The following is a 20,720-nucleotide window of genomic DNA, read 5'->3' on the forward strand; positions in this document are numbered from 1 at the left end:
TTTAACGTTCCTTATTTGCGATTGGAAATTTGGCACAGTAATGACCGTAATTTTTTCACTTATATAAGGGAAACAGATACATTATCGATTAATATAATACAAATAGTAGTAGATTATAATTTCTCCAAAAATATTACACTTGAAACCAAATGTTTTAGAAGAATTTACAAATTTACTAACATTAATGCGTGTATGATAACTATATAAAAAATGAATATCGGTACACGTTGCTAAAGTTTTATTTTTCCTATTTATGTCAACACATTTACATTATTCCGGTGAAAATTTCATCGGTCCATTTACTTTTTTTTTGTTGTCAGTTATTTGGTTGATTTGGTGCAGCATTCCAAGAATCTCTATCTAGTGCCAGTCCATTTCATTCCGGTATATCCCTCACATGCTACAATCCTAACAGTTTGTTTTACATATTCCAAACTTTGCCTACCTTCACATTTTTTCCCATTTACCTTCCTTCCAGTATCAAAGTGACTATTCTAGGATGCCTTAATATGTAGCCTATAAGTATGTTTCTTCGTTTAATTATATTTTTCTTTATGCTTTCTTCATCAATTTGCCGCAACCCCTGTTCATTGGTCACTTTATCTACCCACCTGATTTTTAACGTTCTCTTATAACACCACATTTATGTTTAAAAAAAATGAATACGTTGTTTTAAATAATGTTTTTATAGAAAATATTTTTGTGTTTAATATCTCAGTTTTCATAAAAGAATCAGATATTTTGTAAATGTTTTAATGTATTGCTATACATATCAGCTAAAGTGACAACACTGTAAAGTTACTAGTAAACATATGGTTATATGAACAGCTAATTTATATAAGTAACTGTCAGAATGATTGCCGAAGAATTGAATTTTAACCGTACCACAGTCCATCAAATTTTGATAAATGTATTGGATACGAAAACATTTTGTACAAAATTATTCCAAGCAAACTTTACTGTTCATCAGACACATAACAGGGTGCAAGTGTGCAGCGATTTTTGGGTGAATTGAGACGGATACTGATTTTCAAAAAAAAATGTTATTACTGGTGACGAATCTTGAATACTTGAGTACGACACGAAAACAAAACACCAGTGCAAGGAGTGGCACACTTCAACCTACTACCATCCAAAAAAGCAAAAATGAACAAATAAAAAAAATAAAAACATGTTAATTTGTTTCTTCCATATTAATCGCATTTTCCATAAGGAGGTTATGTTATAACTTAAAGTTGGTAATTACATGTACATTGTTTTGTTTTGATTTTTAATATTTTATGATTAGTGTATAAAAAAATAAACTGATATTTGGTTTTAGTGACAGTTTGTTAATAACGAAGATTTTACTACTAGTTTGTGTACTAATTTAAATATAAAATAAAGGCTGTAATATGCGTTAATATTCTCCAATCTAAGTTCTTAAATTTAATAATAAAATAAGAATTTTGGTAATGCTTCCATAACTATCTAAAAAGAAAACCTCCCGTTTTCACTATCATACGGACCTGCCAGCATTCAAATAATTAGAAACACTCTAAATTGACATTTAGTTAAAGCTCAAAATTAACTTTCTTCATAAGACGTCATTCACATATTTTTTTTGATTTTCAGAGATACATTGACTAATACCATAAAACGTTTTACTGGTAAAGAAGATAGTAATAAATCGTATTCGCCAGGATCTTCTGATGAACCAAAATACACTGCACAGGAAGAAAATCCGCGTGCAAACCGGTAAGCATATCTCAGTTTACTTTTTACACCATATAAGTAATATGGGTAAACAAGACAGTAATATTAAATAAATAGTTAAATTCCGTACAATTAGTGATGAAAGGTAAAAAAAAATTACCCATATGGTCAAACATATCAGAGATTAATGACACAACTGTATCTGTCAGTATATTATTTATCATAATTATCACATTTTAGTATAAAAACAAAAAACCTGAATTAAAATTCTTTATTCCCAAAATATATTATTAAAATAGAGGAAAATAATCGTTGGATCAAAGCCAGAATAACCAGGGCATTTTAGTGTATTTTATTAAATCATTGCAAACGGTACTGCGATTTATCTGGGCACTAATAGTAAAACCTAGCAACTCTTTTTGAGATAGAGTTTGCATAATTCATTCCATATTGTTCATACAATCGTTTATAATAACAATGCCGGTACCCTTTATGATCTGGTCTTATTTATGAATATGATTTCTTATAAACCGATAGACTTTTTTCTTGTTGATACAGGACTTCGAATTTTTGAACTGAAAAGGCTACTTAACACAGGTTTTGTAAATAATAGGTTTTTTCATAAAAATACTATCAGAACGTATGGTTTGTTATGAAATAAACTCAAAGTCAAATAAAAATGGGAATAAAAATGGGAAAAATGGGAAAGAAGTGTATACAAATATATACTATCTCACAAACTTCTAAAATGATTTGAAAAGATAAGTGAAGCATTTTTAGTTGCATGAAAATAAACGCCTGTTAAAAAATGAGCCTAACATTTTTATTGTTAGATGTAAACTTGTACGTGTTTTACAAGTTTGAATAGAATCAGATTGATTATAATCAAAATTCAGTGATAAGCATGATGGACCGCAATTTTGTTGCTGAATTTAAATAAATATAAATTTATTATTAACCATTATTTATTTTATAGCAATATATCTTCTGCAGAATTCAATAAAAAGTACGGCATGGAAATCATCAATTAAGTTCCCAATGTTATTAGCAGAGATACAAACTGAAATATTGTTCCTTAAATTTAATATACGATCTATTGCTTTGTTTTCAGGGATCCCTTGCGTAGTACAGCGGAATATAATACAGATAATAAAAATAATGTGAAATCCAATTCACTACCAATAATACAAGTACCAAGAATCGGTACACAGACGGAAAATCCACCTACAAAATTGTAAGCATGATTTCGTTAATTGTTTTTTTATTGTTAAAGGGGTTGATTAGAAAAAAAATTAAATAAATACTTGGGCTGGATACTATCACTACTAATTCCAAAAAAATAGAGATTGTCATCTACTGAGATATGCATTGATTGCACAAAGAGTAACCATCAAAGTTTTTAACTTGAATAAGCTTTTATTCACGTTTACTTAATACAAAATGATATGAGGATTTCTACATTTTTAACGTTCCTTATTTGAGATTGGAAATTTGGCACAGTAATGACCGTAATTTTTTCACTTATATAAGGGAAACAGATACATTATCGATTAATATAATACAAATAGTAGTAGATTATAATTTCTCCAAAAATATTACACTTGAAACCAAATGTATTAGAAGAATTTACAAATTTACTAACATTAATGCGTGTATGATAACTATATAACAAATGAATATCGGTACACGTTGCTATAGTTTTATTTTTGCTATTTATGTCAACACATTTACATTATCCCGGTGAAAATTTCATCGGTCCCTTTACTTTTTTTTTTGTTGTCAGTTATTTGGTTGATTTGGTGCAGCATTCCAAGAATCCCTATCTAGTGCCAGTCCATTTCATTCCGATATATTCCTCACATGCTACAACCCTAACAGTTTGTTTTACATATTCCAAACGTTGCCTGCCTTTACAATTTTTCCCATCTACCTTCCTTCCAGTATCAAAGTGGCTATTCTAGGATGCCTTAATATGTAGCCTATAAGTATGTTTCTTCGTTTAATTATATTTTTCTTTATGCTTTCTTCATCAATTTGCCGCAACCCCTGTTCATTGGTCACTTTATCTACCCACCTGATTTTTAACGTTCTCTTATAACACCACATTTATATTTATAAAAAATGAATACGTTATTTTAAATAATGTTTTTATAGAAAATATTTTTGTGTTTAATATCTCAGTTTTCATAAAAGAATCAGGTATTTTGTAAATGTTTTAATGTATTGCTATACATATCAGCTAAAGTGGCAACACTGTAAAGTTACTAGTAAACATATGGTTATATGAACAGCTAATTTATATAAGTAACTGTCAGAATGATTGCCGAAGAATTGATTTTTAACCGTACCACAGTCCATCAAATTTTGATAAATGTATTGGATACGAAAACATTTTGTACAAAATTATTCCAAGCAAACTTCACTGTTCATCAGAAACATAACAGGGTGCAAGTGTGCAGCGATTTTTGGGTGAATTGAGACGGATACTGATTTTCTAAAAAAAAATGTTATTACTGGTGACGAATCTTGAATACTTGAGTACGACACGAAAACAAAACACCAGTGCAAGGAGTGGCACACTTCAACCTACTACCATCCAAAAAAGCAAAAATGAACAAATAAAAAAAATAAAAACATGTTAATTTGTTTCTTCCATATTAATCGCATTTTCCATAAGGAGGTTATGTTATAACTTAAAGTTGGTAATTACATGTACATTGTTTTGTTTTGATTTTTAATATTTTATGATTAGTGTACAAAAAAATAAACTGATATTTGGTTTTAGTGACAGTTTGTTAATAACCAAGATTTCAATACTAGTTTGTGTACTAATTTAAATATAAAATAAAGGCTGTAATATGCGTTAATATTCTCCAATCTATGTTCTTGGAATGGAATGCAAAGTTGGCAGGAGTCTATTACTCCCTACTTTATCGCAGAACCTGGACAGAGTCCCTTGCTGCTGGATCATTCTAATCGGGCTTGTTTTTTAAAAGGGTTATTTTTTTTTTAATCTCGGATCTAATTTTTCAAGTTTTGTCTATTATTATTTTAGTGAATTTAAGACGGATTTAATTGCATTCCAATCCGTTGTTAAACCAGCGTTATCGAACCCATTTCATGGGCCGACCGCGGAAGGCTAGGCTTATAAAGCCTGTCCTCCCGACGTAATTCCCCTTCAGACCGTCCACTGAAGTCCTTTCGGTGCTAACTCTTTAATAGGCTAGCAGGAATACGCCACAAAGGGGCACTAGCTATAAGGAGGGAGCAATGCGTCCCCTTTTCCGGAGGAGTCGCAATTGCTGGGATATTTTGTCTTACTGTAGGTTTTTTTTTTTATTTAGACCGCGTTTTTGTTTTATGCGCGACTTACCGTGTTTGACGTCTTCAAACTATATAACTCGCGAAAACTTTTCACTCGCGACCCCGGAAACGCGTCTGACGCACTATTCCGTTTATGGTTCATGCGATATGGAGGCCCCTAAGCCTGGTTTGTCGATTTTCGGCTACCGCACCGCACCATCACGGTGGTTCGTCCAGTACGGCGTGAGGCCGCTTCCTTACAACTGTCGGAGTTGGGTCCTCTCGGCAGATGTCCCGAAGATGACTGTGTTCGGACACAGCCGCTCTCCCGAACAGTCTGCGCGCCTGCGCCACCCCCACCTCGGACACGGATTGAAATCTCGCATCAGATCGGAGAGTGGCGTTCCTGACGAACCACGGAGCTCCAAAGATCGTCCGCAACGCGATGTTTTGGACGGCCTCGATCTTCTTTTGAAGCGAGGAGCTCAACACTGCCCCCCATGCCGGGTAAGCATATGTTAGAATCGGCAGTACGTACAGCCGAAAAATGAGGAGCTTAGTTGCCAGTGGGTACGGGCTGGCACTGTTCAGCACTGGGTATAGCGAGGCTCTGGCGGCCTTAGCCCTCCGGGTCGCATAATTTACATGTTCGCCGAAGGTAAGCCGCCTGTCCAACACCACCCCCAGGTACTTAACTGTTTTCTCAAAAGGGATTTTCTCCCCTGAGATTTCCAGCTCTCTGGTCGGTTTTCGTGTCTTGCATGTGAACATCACGGCCACCGATTTTTCACCGTTGACCCTGATTCTCCACATGTCGAGCCACGGTTCCACTAAGTCCAGTTGCCTTTGGAGCCTCCGGACCGCGTAATCCACATTTGCGGATTCGTAGAAATATGCCGTGTCGTCTGCGTAAAGGGCCGTTTTGACCCCTTCCGACAGCGGCATATCGTTCACGTACAAAGTGTACAAGAACGGGGAAAGTACTGCTCCTTGGGGAACCCCAGCGGCTATTTCTCTGGTAGAGGAAATCGTTTCCCCTACGCGCACGACAAAATGTCGGTCTAGCAGATATGACCGCATCAGTCTGACATAGCGGTACGGGATCGCCGATCGCGCTAGCTTATAAAGCAGCCCGCTATGCCAAACTTTGTCAAAGGCCTTGGCCACATCCAGAAAAACGGCTGCAGTCACCCGTTTCCTGTTCAGGCCTCCGACAAGGTCGTCTATTATTTTTACCAGTTGGAGGGTGGTTGAGTGACCCTCCCTGAACCCAAATTGCTCGGGCCGCACTTCTCCCTCCATGTATCGCCTCAGTTTTTCGAGAAAAATCCTCTCGAACAACTTAGACAATACCGGTAACAGGGAGATTGGCCTATAATTCCGTGGGAAAAGTAAACTTTTCCCCGGTTTGGGTAAACATACGACTTTGGCCGTTTTCCAACAATTCGGGAAATATCCAACGTACAAAATGGACGTGAATATCAACGAAATTGCTGTAATCACGGAGGCCGGTATGTTCCGGAATGCACGGGCGCTGATCCCGTCGACACCCGGGGCCTTGTCGGGGCTTGTGGCCTTAATGGCTGCGGAAACTTCCGCTTCAGTGACTTGGTCAATCTCTAGAGGGGCGTCCTCCACCTGTGAGAAATAATCTACAAGAAAGGATTCCACCTCGGTTGTGTGCTCGTCGTTCGGGGTGGGAGGGGGGTTTGGAGTGAACTGCTCCTCCAAGGTATCGGCGAATACCTCGGCCCTCTCCGCCTCCGAGTATGCAAGAAAACCTCGCTGCCTCACAACCGGATGGCGAGGCTTCTTCCCTTCTCGCAGTCTCCTGTTCAACCTGAACACCGAGGAGATGTCGTCAGAGACCGAGGCGAGGTATTCGTTCCACGAATCCTCTCGATGGCTTGTCAGCAGTTGTTTTACCCTGTCCGTTTGATTATAAAAGGCCCGCTTATCAGCGGGGGACAGGGTGATTCTATATCTCCTCCTCAGTCGTCGTTTCTCCGTTATGGCTTCGGAGATATGAGGAGGGAGGTCGTTTCGAACAACTGCTCGAGTTTTGGCCGATGAGCTGCCTGCCAGGGCCTCGGTCATTGATGACGTGACGCGCCCGACAGTGTCGTCGATTTCCTCCGGGGTGTTCAGGAGCTCAGGATTTACCGGCCTGTACTCCCGCTGGAGGGTCGCGTAGAACCTTTTCCAGTTGACTGACCTTCGGGGTATAGGCGGAGGATCTCGGCCACCCCCTGCCTGACCTAGTTCCAACAGGACAGGGGAATTGTCCGAGCTGAGGTCTTCTACCGTTTCAATCATGAATGGGAGGGTACCCCCTTCATGACTGCGATATCCAGCACGTCAGGCCTAGATCTGCCTGAGCGATGCAGGAACGTGGGCACCTCAGGGCCTGCGACGACCAAGCGGCGGGCTCTCGCCCTTTCGTACAGCAATCTGCCATTCGGATTTGTCAGAATGCTGTTCCATGACACGTGTTTGGCATTGAAGTCGCCCATGAGTATTACGGGCCCATCCCAATTTTCCAGCACGGCATCCAGATCTGCGCCGGTTACCGCGTCGTTCGGCTTGCTATAAGCCAAAACCAGCCGATACACCGTGCCCAGATGCTCCACATGCACACACGTTTGCTCCATCACGTTTGTATGAAGAACAACGCGCGTATGCATGTGGCGTCTGTGGACTAAAACCGCAGTTCCACCAGAGGTGCGAGATCCGGGTCGAACTGGCCTATCCGTCCTATATGTAAAATAGTTCCGAAGGGTCAGTTGCTTGTTTGGGTTCAAGCACGTCTCAGACAACAGTATCACGTCTATCAGTAGATCCTCGGCCAGACGGCATAGTTCCTCCGTTCGGCCTACTACTGAGTTGGCGTTCCACTGCAAGAGTCTGAGGGTGGGCCTAACCATACCTGGACAGTACAGCCATGAGGCACTCTATTAAGGACTGAATACAGTCCTTGAGAGATTTTGCCTGGAGCAGGCGTAGCAAAACCATCATGATATCTGGCAGGATATCCTTCACTGTCATCTGCGACAGGAAGTCCATGCCAGTGGTCTCCAACGGGGTAGCCGGTTTCGGATTGCCGCTGGGGGTGCCTTTTGGCGCGGCCGCCCTTTTGGTGGGGCGCGGGGCCACAGGGGCCGCGGTGTTTTTAACAGCCTGCTTGGCCTTCCCAGCCGGGGCCGGCTTTGCCTTTCCCGTCGAGGAAGGCTTGGCCTTCTTCGCGGGGGCCGGCTTTGTCGCCGCCTTTTGTTTCACCACCTTCTTGGTGGTTGCCGCCGGTTTTGGCTTGGCGGGTGTTGGGGAGGGTACCTCCCCTTTTTTCACGACCGCTTTGGCCACGGGTGCCGGCACATCCGGTTTGGGGACTGTTTTTCCCCCACCGGCAACACGGGCCCAGCTGCGGCCGTCCAAAGTCGCGGGCTTTTTAAGTCCCTTGACTTTGTTTGTCTGCTCCTTATAATAGGGGCAGCCCCTGTAATTGGCCGGATGTGGCCCCTTACAGTTGACGCATGATCTAAGTTCTTAAATTTAATAATAAAATAAGAATTTTGGTAGTGCTTCCATAACTATCTAAAAAGAAAACCTCCCGTTTTCACTATCATACGGACCTGCCAGCATTCAAATAATTAGAAACACTCTAAATTGACATTTAGTTAAAGCTCAAAATTAACTTTCTTCATAAGACGTCATTCACATATTTTTTTTGATTTTCAGAGATACATTGACTAATACCATAAAACGTTTTACTGGTAAAGAAGATAGTAATAAATCGTATTCGCCAGGATCTTCTGATGAACCAAAATACACTGCACAGGAAGAAAATCCGCGTGCAAACCGGTAAGCATATCTCAGTTTACTTTTTACACCATATAAGTAATATGGGTAAACAAGACAGTAATATTAAATAAATAGTTAAATTCCGTACAATTAGTGATGAAAGGTAAAAAAAAATTACCCATATGGTCAAACATATCAGAGATTAATGACACAACTGTATCTGTCAGTATATTATTTATCATAATTATCACATTTTAGTATAAAAACAAAAAACCTGAATTAAAATTCTTTATTCCCAAAATATATTATTAAAATAGAGGAAAATAATCGTTGGATCAAAGCCAGAATAACCAGGGCATTTTAGTGTATTTTATTAAATCATTGCAAACGGTACTGCGATTTATCTGGGCACTAATAGTAAAACCTAGCAACTCTTTTTGAGATAGAGTTTGCATAATTCATTCCATATTGTTCATACAATCGTTTATAATAACAATGCCGGTACCCTTTATGATCTGGTCTTATTTATGAATATGATTTCTTATAAACCGATCGACTATTTTGTTGTTGATACAGGACTTCGAATTTTTGAACTGAAAAGGCTACTTAACACAGGTTTTGTAAATAATAGGTTTTTTCATAAAAATACTATCAGAACGTATGGTTTGTTATGAAATAAACTCAAAGTCAAATAAAAATCCTTTGATTTCTTATTAAATGGGAAAAAAGTGTATACAAATATATACTATCTTACATACTTCTAAAATGATTTGAAAAGATACGTGAAGCATTTTTAGTTGCATGAAAATAAACGCCTGTTAAAAAATGAGCCTAACATTTTTATTGTTAGATGTAAACGTCTACGTGTTTAACAACTTTGAATAGAATCAGATTGATTATAATCAAAATTCAGTGATAAGCATGATGGACCGCAATTTTGTTACTGAATTTAAATAAATATAAATTTATTATTAACCATTATTTATTTTATAGCAATATATCTTCTTCAGAAATCAATAAAAAGTACGGCATGGAAATCATCAATTAAGTTCCCAATGTTATTAGCAGAGATACAAACTGAAATATTGTTCCTTAAATTTAATACACGATCTATTGCTTTGTTTTCAGGGATCCCTTGCGTAGTACAGCGGAATATAATACAGATAATAAAAATAATGTGAAATCCAATTCACTACCAATAATACATGTACCAAGAATCGATTCACCGACGGAAAATCCACCTACAAAATTGTAAGCATGATTTCGTATATTGTTTTTTTATTGTTAAAGAGGTTAATTAGAAAAAAATGAAATAAATACTTTGGCTGGATACTATCACTACTAATACCAAAAAAATAGAGATTGTCATCTACTGAGATATGCATTGATTGCACAAAGAGTAACCATCAAAGTTTTTAACTTGAATAAGCTTTTATTCACGTTTACTTAATACAAAATGATATGAAGATATCTACATTTTTAACGTTCCTTATTTGAGATTGGAAATTTGACACAGTAAAGACCGTAATTTTTTCACTTATATAAAGAAACAGATATCGTATCGATTTATATTATCCAAATAGTAGTAGCTAATATTTTCTCAAAAAAATTACACTTGGAACAAAATATTTTAGAAGAATTTACAAATTTTCTAACATTAATGCGTCTAAGATAGCTATATAAAAAATGAATATCGGTACACGTTGCTAAAGTTTTATTTTTGCTAAATATGCCAACCCATTTACATTACGCTGGTGAAATTTTCATCGGCCGGTTTACCTCTGTTTTTTTTTTGTTTTCAGTTATTTGACTGGTTTGCTTCAGGTTTCCAAGAATCCCTATCTATGGCCGGTCAATTTCATTTCGTTACGTCCCCTACATACTACATCCCTAAAAATTAGTTGTACGATGCTTGCTAGCACATTTTTCCCCACCTACCTTCCCAACAGAATGAAAGTGACTATTCTATGATGGCTTAATATGTAGCCCATAAGTCTCTTTCTTCCATTAATTATATTTTGCCGTATGCTTTCTTCAAAAATTTTCCGCAACCCCTTTTCATTGGTCACTTTATCCACCCACCTAATTTTTAACGTTCTCCTATAACACCACATTTATTTTATAATAAAAAAAATGAATACGTTGTTTTAAAAATATATGTTTTAAGCAATTTTTTTTGTTTTTATTATTTCAGGTTTCATAAAAGTTGAGGTATTTTGTAGATATCTTAAAGTATTGCTGTATAAATTAGCCAATGTGGCAAAGTTACTAGTAAACATATAGTTATATGAACAGCTGATTTACATTAGATAAATAATATCTTTAGTCATTTGTTGTTAGTGAGACATAGGCTTCACGTGAAACTAGTTTTGGTTGTGCGTTACACCAATGAGTGAGACTAATTATGAGCAACGTTTTGCAAATAAGTTTCTTGTTAATTCCGGTGAGAATGCCACCGAAACCTTTTAATAATTGATGAGAACGTATGGATTATTAGGCACGAGCCCAACTTTTTCAGATAGTCGGGAATCAGTTGTGAACGATATAAGGTCTGTATGACCGTTAACACAAAAACGTGACTACAATGTTGAGCAAATCAGAGACTTGATACGGTACGACCGGCGATCAACTGTCAGAATGATTGCAGTACAAATGAATTTTAACTGTATTCCAATAAATCAAATTATGACAAATGAATTGGATACGAAAAGGTTTTGTGCAAAAATTGTTCAAGAAAACTTCACTGTTGATCAGAAAAACAACAGGGTTCAAATGTACCGCGACTTCCTGGGTGAATTGAAACTTATACTGATTTTCTAAAAAAATGCTATTACTGGTGATGAATCTTCAATATATGAATACGACACAGAAACAACACACCACAACAAGAAGTGGCACATTTCAAACTCGCCACCTTCCAAAAAGGCACAAATGAGCAAATAAAAAATTAACACCATGCTAATTTGTTTCTTCGATGTTAATCGCATTTTTCATAAGGATTTATTGTTATAACATAAAATTTGTAAATCTGAGTACACTGTTTTGTTCTGTTTATTAATATTCTGAAGATTAATATACAACCAGAAATAAACTGTTTATGTGTGACAGTTTCTCCATCATACGGACCTGCCAGCAGTCAAATAATTAGAAACACTCTAAATAGGATTTAGTTGAAACTCAAAATGAACTTTCTTCTTAAAACTTCATACAATTTTATCCTTTTTGGTTTTCAGAGATACATTGTCTAATACAAAAAAAAATGTTACTGGTAATGAAGATAATAATAAATCGCATTCACCAAGATCATCTAACGAACCAAAATACACTGCACAGGAAGAACATCCACGTGCAAATCGGTAAGCATATTTCAATTTACTTTTTACACCATATATGTAATATGGGTAAACAATCAAGTAATATTAATTAAATAGTTTAATTCCGTACAATTAGTGATGAAAGGTAAAAAAAATTACGGATAGAGTCAAACATATCATATATAAATTACAAAACTGTCATCTGTCACTAATATATTATTTGTTATCATTATTATCCCGTTTTAGAATTAAACCAACAAAACTGAATTAATGTATAATTCAAACTTGTTGCTTCACAAAATATATTATTATAATAGATGATAATAATCGGTGAATCAAAGGCACAACCACCTGGATATTTTAGTATATTTTATTAAAGCACTGCAAACTTCATGTAGAACCTAGCAACTCTTTTTAAGACGGAGTCTGCATGCTTCATTCCATACTGTTCATACAATCTTTTATAACAATGCCGGTACCCTTTATGATCTGTTTGTATTTATCAAGCTGATTTCTTAAAATTCGATGGACTTTTTTCTTGTTGATACAGGACTTCATATAATTTTTGAAGGGAAAAGCTTCTAACAAAGGCTTTGAGATGGGGTCTACTGAGAAAAAACCAGCTTGAAACGTAGAGCCAATCCCGTTTGTAAATTATAGGTTTTTTCATAAAAATATTATCAGAACTTATGGTTTCTTATGAAATAAACGCAAAGTAAAATAAAAATCGTTGATTTCTTATTAAATGGGAATGCAGTGTATATAAATATATACTATCTTACAAACTTCTAAAATGATTTAGAAAGATACGTGAAGCATTTTTGGTTGCATGAAAAATGAGCGCACATATTTATTGTATGATATAATCTTGTACGTGTTGTACGAGTTTGAGTAGAATTATATTGATTATTATGAAGTGTAAAGTGTTCGTCTATTACGTTGCAGTAATAATATGTGTTATGGAATTTTCGTCACAGTTTATGCCGAATTTTTTAAAGGAAATACACTTTATACAAATATAGTATTACAATATCAAAAAAATAACAGATATTATTATTATCTTTATGTTTTTCATGTATTATGTTTAATACCAATGGTTTCTTTGTACTTTTCAGTACTTTAAATATGTGTTACAGAGTTGATGATTCCTTATATTCTCCTGAAAATAAAGAAAGGAAGTCTAGTAATTTTCCTATTAATCAAACATTAAGAACGACAGAAACACAGTAAGTAATATATATATTTTTTTGTTTTTCAATCGTCTTCATAATTTATTAAATATAGCTCATTTTTTATTTAATTTCATCTACTGAATTTTTATGATGAATCAAAATAATATACTACGTAATTTTTAGATGAAAGTTAATTGTGGACTTTGCAAGAACATATTTTCTACATATTGTATATTCCAGAAAAAAAAATTAATTGAAAATTCTGCATGATGGACTGCCGTTTATTGCTGAATCTAAATTGAAATAAATTTACTATTATCCTTCATTTATATTATTGCAATATAATGTCTTCTTCAGAATTCAATAAAAAGTACGGCATGGAAATCATCAATTAAGTTCCAAATGTTATTAGCAGAGATACAAAATGAAATATTGTTCCTTAAATTTAATACACGATCTATTGCTTTGTTTTCAGGGAACCCTTGCGTAGTACAGCAGATAATAATACTGATAATAAAAATAATGGGAAATCCGATTCAATACAAACAATACATGTACCAACAATCGATTCATGGCTGCGAAATCTACCTACAAAATTGTAAGTATTTTTTCACAATTGGTTTTTTTTTTTTACGTATAAAATCGGTCGATTAGAAAAAGTGTGATAAATAATTTGTCTGGATCAATCACCACTAATATTGAAAAAAGAGCGAATGTCATCAATTGAGATAATTATTGGTTGCACAAAGTTCATTCATCGAAATTTTCCCTAGAATTGAAGAAGATTTATTTACGTTTCTTTAATACATAATGATATGATGATATCTACATTTTTAACGTTCCATATTTATGATTGTAAATTTGGGAGAGTAAAGACCGTAATTTTTTCACTTACATAAAAGAAACATATATCATATCGATTTATATTATAGAAATAGTTGTAACTAATAATTTGCCAACCCTTTTACATTATCCTAGTGAAATTTTCATCAGCCGGTTTACCTCTATTTTTTTTTTGTTTTCAGTTATTTGATTGGTTTGATGCAGCTTGCCAAGAATCCCTATCTCTTGCCAGTCCATTTCATTTCATTCGGTACATACCCTACATCCTACATCCCTAAAAATTTGTTTTACATATTCCAACCTTCATCTGCCTCATCTACCTTCCCCCAGTATGAAAGAGAATATTCTAGGATGCCTTAATATGTAACCTTTATGTCTCTTTCTTCGATTAACTTTATTTTTCCATCTGCTTTGTTAAGCAATTTGCCGCAACCCCTCTTCATTGGTCGCTTTATCTACCCACCTGATTTTAACGTTTTCCTTTATCACTACATTTATTTTATAATAAAAAAATGAATACGTTGTTTTAAAAAAATACTTTTGAAGAAAATATTTTTGTTTTTATTATTTCAGTTTTCATAAAAGAGTCAGGTATTTTGTAGATATCTTGAAGTATTGCTATACAAATCAGCCAAACTGGCAACACTCTAAATTTACTCGTAAACATATAGTTATATGAACAGCTGATTTACATTAGGTATTAATATGTTTAGTATATTGTTGTCCGTTAGACATAGACTTCAACTAGTTTTCGTTGTGCGTTACACCAATGAGTGAGACTAATTATGACCAACGTTTTGCAAATAAGTTTCGTATTAATTTCGGTGAGAGTGCCACCGAAACCTTTTAAAAATTGATGAGAACGTATGGATTATTATAAAAAAATGTTATTACTGGTGATGAATCTTGAATATATGAATACGACACAGAAACAAAACACCACAAGCCCTGAAAGATTCGGTGTGTAGGGGCCTGGAGTCAGTGCAGAGACTGCGCATCCGCTCTCTGCCAGGACATATGCCGGTTCCACCGGAGTACCGGAATGGACCTCCAGGGTTGGTAGCCCTGGAGTGGGGGTGTACCCCGGCGGCTAGCCTTACTACAGAAGGGATTATTTGTTCAGGGAAACTGAACAATTAAACGTGACAGAGGGTTCACGCAAACACCCTCGTTTAGAACCGGCTGTTTCGCCTGAGGCGAAACGCCGAAAGAGTACGGAGATTAAGAGGATTGAGATTGAGGCTAGGAAAAGGTTGCAGAAAGCTTTTTTCAAGAGCTGCATCCCAAAACCTAAGTATTTGGTTATTTCGAAGGAAGAAGGTAATTTCTCGAGGGTGGGTCCTTTCCTCATCGCTCGAGAAATAAACAAATGTGCTGGAGGCCCTGTTAAAGAAATAAGAAAAGCTTTCGCGGGACTTCATGTAGAGACTGTTAATGATATACAGTCTCAGAACATTCTAGGAATGAAGAAAATTAGAGAATTAGCTGTACGTGTTGATCCCCACGGCACGCTCAACACCTCAAGGGGTGTTGTGGTCTGTCGGGATCTTCTTAACTGTACGGAGCAGGAAATTGTAGAAGAATTAGCGCCGCAAGGAGTATTGGAATGTCGGAGGTTGAACATGAAAAGGAATGGCGAAGTCCTTCCTTCTGCATCCCATGTTCTTACATTTAACCGGCCTACTTTACCGGAGAAGATAAGAGCGGGCATACATCGGTTGGATGTGCGGGCATTTGTCCCGCAACCAATGCGATGTTTTAAATGCAACGCTTTGGACACACCGCTGTTACGTGTGAGAGGCCGCAAATATGCGTGTGGGGTGATGCAGTTCATGAAGGAGAGCCGTGTAAGGAGCCTTCTACCTGTATAAACTGCAGAGGACAGCATTCCTGTAGATCCAGGAACTGTCCTGTTTACAAAGACGAAGTAGCTGTGCATGAAGTAAAAACCCTGCAAAAAGTCAGCTACTATGAAGCAAAAAAATATCGTAAACGCCCGCAGACCTAGAGCAACAACAACATATGCTCATGCTGCGACTGCTGTTTCTGCTCCTGCTCCAGTTGATGTTGATGGGAGTGTAATCATCAACAAACTCGCACCTACCATGGCTGGCTTAATTGAGAGGATAATCGAAAACAAAATGAAGCCTCTAAGAACTAAAGAACCTGATAAGCCAAGAATAATTGTACATCCTCCTGAAGACACATCTGTAAAAGAAAAAGTCGCTCCAACACAGAAGAAAACGGACACTAAACCTGATATCCAAGTCCGTCTTAGCGAGATTTTAGTTGAAGATAAGAAAGTGACAGCTACAGAGTCTGTTATGGTGGCTCCCAAGCCTCCTGTAACTGAAGTGGCCTCTAAGCCTCAGAGGCCACAAAAAATTTCACAGGGGGGACGAGTGTCCCCCCTTCCACTGGCGGTGACTGGTGCGCCCCCCGTGTCGGGGAGCGGCCAGGTTGCCGCCTCTCAATCGGCGCCTGAAACCGGCGCCGATCCATGTCCGTCGTCGTCGGCGGCTTCGGTGGTCTCCAATTCGGAGACCAGAAGCTTCACGGGCGACGACCGTCTCCACGAACACGATGCTGTTCGTAAGACGGAGAAAAAAAGGTTAAAAGGGTGGCCGAAAGGCAAACCCAGACGATAATATAATTTAAAATCAGCGAGTCGATAGTACAATGGAACATCAATGGATGTTTTTCAAACATCCATGAGCTCCAAAGCTTGGTACATGATGTAAACCCGATTTGTATATGGCTGCAAGAAACGCATTTCCGCCGAAATGAAAATTTTAAATTAAAAGGATTCGATATATTTCGGCGAGATCAACCGCCAAATGTAAGATTTAGAGGTGGAGTAGCCATATTATCATCGACCAGAGCTAACACCGAAGCGGTTGTTCTAAACACAAACCTGCAAGCGGTCACCGTTAGAATGAAGCGTCCGCTTCAGGTCACTCTCTGCAACATGTACATGCCGTATTTTGATTGGAATATGGATGACATAGCAAGACTAATTTCTGAGCTTCCCCCACCTGCTTTACTGGTGGGTGACTTTAATGCTCATAATTCTCTCTGGGGATCAGATCGAGTAGATCCCCGCGGAAGAGAACTGGAAGGGTTCCTGATGAATTCAGAACTTATTATTTTAAACGACGGATCAGGAACCTTTTTCAATGCCAGAGATGGATCGACGTCCTGTATAGATCTTGCACTTATAAGCGGATCGATAGCACCGAGGTACAGCTTCCATGTCATAGACGATCTGCATGGAAGCGATCATTTCCCGGTGCAAATTGTATCTGATGTTACAAGAAAAACATATTCCATCTCTAAAAGATGGTTATTTGATAAGGCAGACTGGACGAGCTTCACAGCTAGAACGATACTCCCAGAAACAAATGGAGTTATCGGAGACGATGTCGACGCCATAACAAATGCAATAATTCAGTCGGCATCGAGATATATTCCCAAAACATCTGGGAAACTTACAAAGAAACCCGTTCCATGGTGGAACGATGAAATAAGTGAAGCTATAAAAAGAAAGAAAAGGGCGTATAACGCCTTAAAGAAGCGTCCTAGTATAGAAAATCTTGTTGCCTTTAAGAAATACAAGGCGTATGCAAAACGTCTTATGATAGATTCGAAAAAACGATCCTGGCAGCAATACGTGTCATCCATCGACAAAACTACTACTGCATCAGATGTTTGGAGGAAAGTGAAGGCGATTTGTGGGCGTAATGATTTTGCTCCCGTAACTAGCCTTCAAGATGAAGATGAAATAAAAGATACTCCATATGAAATTGCAGAGCTGTTATCCAATCACTTCGAAAAGGCCAGCAAAACGGCCAACTACGAGGAAGGTTTTCGAACCAATTGGGGCCCTTTACACCCCATAAGTGTTTTGTGATTGTCCTTGTCTTTATGTCTTAAATGTTTTGTGTAGTTTGTGCTTTTAAATAAAATGTAAGGGCCCTTACACCCTTACATATGACGATCCAGATGGTGATAGTAGTATCTTTTAAAGATTGTGCGAGGGCTAATGACCTTAGCAGTCGATGCTCATAAAAATACAGAAAAAAAAAACCAAAAACACCATACTAATTTATTTCTTCGATTTTAATCGCATTTTCCATAAGGATTTATTGTTATAACATAAAATTTGTAAATCTGAGTACACTGTTTTGTTCTGTTTATTAAGATTCTTAAGATTAATGTACAACCAAAAATAAACTGTTTATGTGTGACGGTTTCTCCATCATACGGACCTGCCAGCAGTCAAATAATTAGAAACACTCTAAATAGGATTTAGTTGAAACTCAAAATGAACTTTCTTCTTAAAACTTCATACAATTTTATCCTTTTTGGTTTTCAGAGATACATTGTCTAATACAAAAAAAAATGTTACTGGTAATGAAGATAATAATAAATCGCATTCACCAAGATCATCTAACGAACCAAAATACACTGCACAGGAAGAAAATCCACGTGCAAACCGGTAAGCATATCTCAGTTTACTTTTTACACCATATATGTAATATGGGTAAACAAGAAAGTAATATTAATTAAACAGTTTAATTCCGTACATTTAGTGATGAAAGGTAAATAAAATTACGGATAGAGTCAAACATATCAGAGATTAATGACATAACTGTTATCTGTCACTAATATATTATTTGTTATCATTATTATCCCGTTTTAGAATTAAACCAACAAAACTGAATTAATGTATAATTCAAACTTGTTCCTTCGCAAAATATATTATTATAATAGAGGATAATAATCGGTGAATCAAAGGCACAACCACCTGGATATTTTAATATATTTTATAATATCACTGCAAACAGAACTGCGATTTATCTGGGCACTTCATGTAGAACCTAGCAACTCTTTTTGAGATGGAGTCTGCATGCTTCATTCCATACTGTTCATACAATCTTTTATAACAATGCCGGTACCCTTTATGATCTGTTTGTATTTATCAAGCTGATTTCTTAAAATTCGATGGACTTTTTCTTGTTGATACAGGACTTCATATAATTTTTGAAGGGAAAAGTTTCTAACAAAGGCTTTGAGATGGGGTCTACTGAGAAAAAACCAGCTTAAAACGTAGAGCCAATCCCGTTTGTAAATTATAGGTTTTTTCATAAAAATATTATCAGAACTTATGGTTTCTTATGAAATAAACGCAAAGTAAAATAAAAATCTTTGATTTCTTATTAAATGGGAATGCAGTGTATACAAATATATACTATCTTACTAACTTCTAAAATGATTTAGAAAGATACGGGAAGCATTTTGCGTTGCATGAAAAATGAGCGCACATATTTATTGTATGATATAATCTTGTACGTGTTGTACGAGTTTGAGTAGAATTATATTGATTATTATGAAGTGAAAAGTGTTGGTCTATTACGTTGTAGTAATAATATGTGGTATGGAATTTTCGTCACAGTTTATGCCGAATTTTTTAAAGGAAATACACTTTATACAAATATAGTATTACAATATCAAAAAAATAACAGATATTATTATTATCTTTATGTTTTTCATGTATTATGTTTAATACCAATGATTTCTTTGTACTTTTCAGTACTTTAAATATGTGTTACAGAGTTGATGATTCCTTATATTCTCCTGAAAATAAAGAAAGGAAGTCTAGTAATTTTCCTATTAATCAAACATTAAGAACGACAGAAACACAGTAAGTAATATATATATTTTTTTGTTTTTCAATCGTCTTGATAATTTATTAAATATAGCCCATTTTTTATTCATTTTCATCTACTGAATTTTTATGATGAATCAAAATAATATACTACGTAATTTTTAGATGATAGTTAATTGTGGACTTTGCACGAACATATTTTCTACATATTGTATTTTCAAGAAAAACAAATTTAGAGAAAATTCAGCATGAATGGACTGCCGTTTTATTGCTGAATTTAAATAGAAATAAATTTATTATTATCCTTCATTTATATTATTGCAATATAATGTCTTCTTCAGAATTCAATAAAAAGTACGGCATGGAAATCATCAATTAAGTTCCCAATGTTATTAGCAGTGATACAAAATTAAATATTGTTCCTTAAATTTAATACACGATCTATTGCTTTGTTTTCAGGGATCTCTTGCGTAGTACAGCGGAAAATAATACAGATAATAAAAATAATGTGAAATCCAATTCACTACCAATAATACATGTACCAAGAATCGGTTCACAGACGGAAAATCCACCTACAAAATTGTATGAATGATTTCGTATATTGTTTTTTTGTTGTTAAAGGGGTTGATTAGGGGTTGATTTTGTTGTTAAAGGGGTTGAATAAAAATACTATCACTAGGATATCAATATACTAATAAATAAAATGTCTGGATACTATCACTACTAATACCAAAAAAATAGAGATTGTCATCTACTGATATATGCATTGATTGCACAAAGAGTAACCATCAAAGTTTTTAACTATCATAAACTTTTATTCACGTTTACTTAATACAAAATGATATGACGATATCTACATTTTTAACGTTCCTTATTTGCGATTGGAAATTTGGCACAGTAATGACCGTAATTTTTTCACTTACATAA

General features: G+C 36.0%; 1 protein-coding gene across 46 annotated transcripts in view; it reads left to right on the forward strand.

Annotated features, from left to right (window-relative positions):
* LOC142332632 (uncharacterized) overlaps positions 1-20,720 on the forward strand; it is a 104,193-nt gene that overhangs the window by 37,976 nt on the left and 45,497 nt on the right. For 32 of the 46 annotated variants that reach the window (XM_075379190.1, XM_075379192.1, XM_075379194.1 and 29 more), the window contains 10 exons: positions 1,615-1,737; positions 2,807-2,929; positions 8,734-8,856; positions 9,925-10,047; positions 12,030-12,152; positions 13,226-13,336; positions 13,758-13,880; positions 18,501-18,623; positions 19,719-19,829; positions 20,253-20,375. In XM_075379190.1, the coding sequence (XP_075235305.1) occupies positions 1,615-1,737; positions 2,807-2,929; positions 8,734-8,856; positions 9,925-10,047; positions 12,030-12,152; positions 13,226-13,336; positions 13,758-13,880; positions 18,501-18,623; positions 19,719-19,829; positions 20,253-20,375 (1,206 nt within the window). The remainder of the gene's footprint in view (positions 1-1,614; positions 1,738-2,806; positions 2,930-8,733; positions 8,857-9,924; positions 10,048-12,029; positions 12,153-13,225; positions 13,337-13,757; positions 13,881-18,500; positions 18,624-19,718; positions 19,830-20,252; positions 20,376-20,720) is intronic. The other 14 variants (XM_075379206.1, XM_075379223.1, XM_075379232.1 and 11 more) reach the window with 11 other exon arrangements.

The sequence above is a fragment of the Lycorma delicatula genome, chromosome 11, assembly GCF_047948215.1.
Source record: "Lycorma delicatula isolate Av1 chromosome 11, ASM4794821v1, whole genome shotgun sequence".
NCBI lineage: Eukaryota > Metazoa > Arthropoda > Insecta > Hemiptera > Fulgoridae > Lycorma > Lycorma delicatula.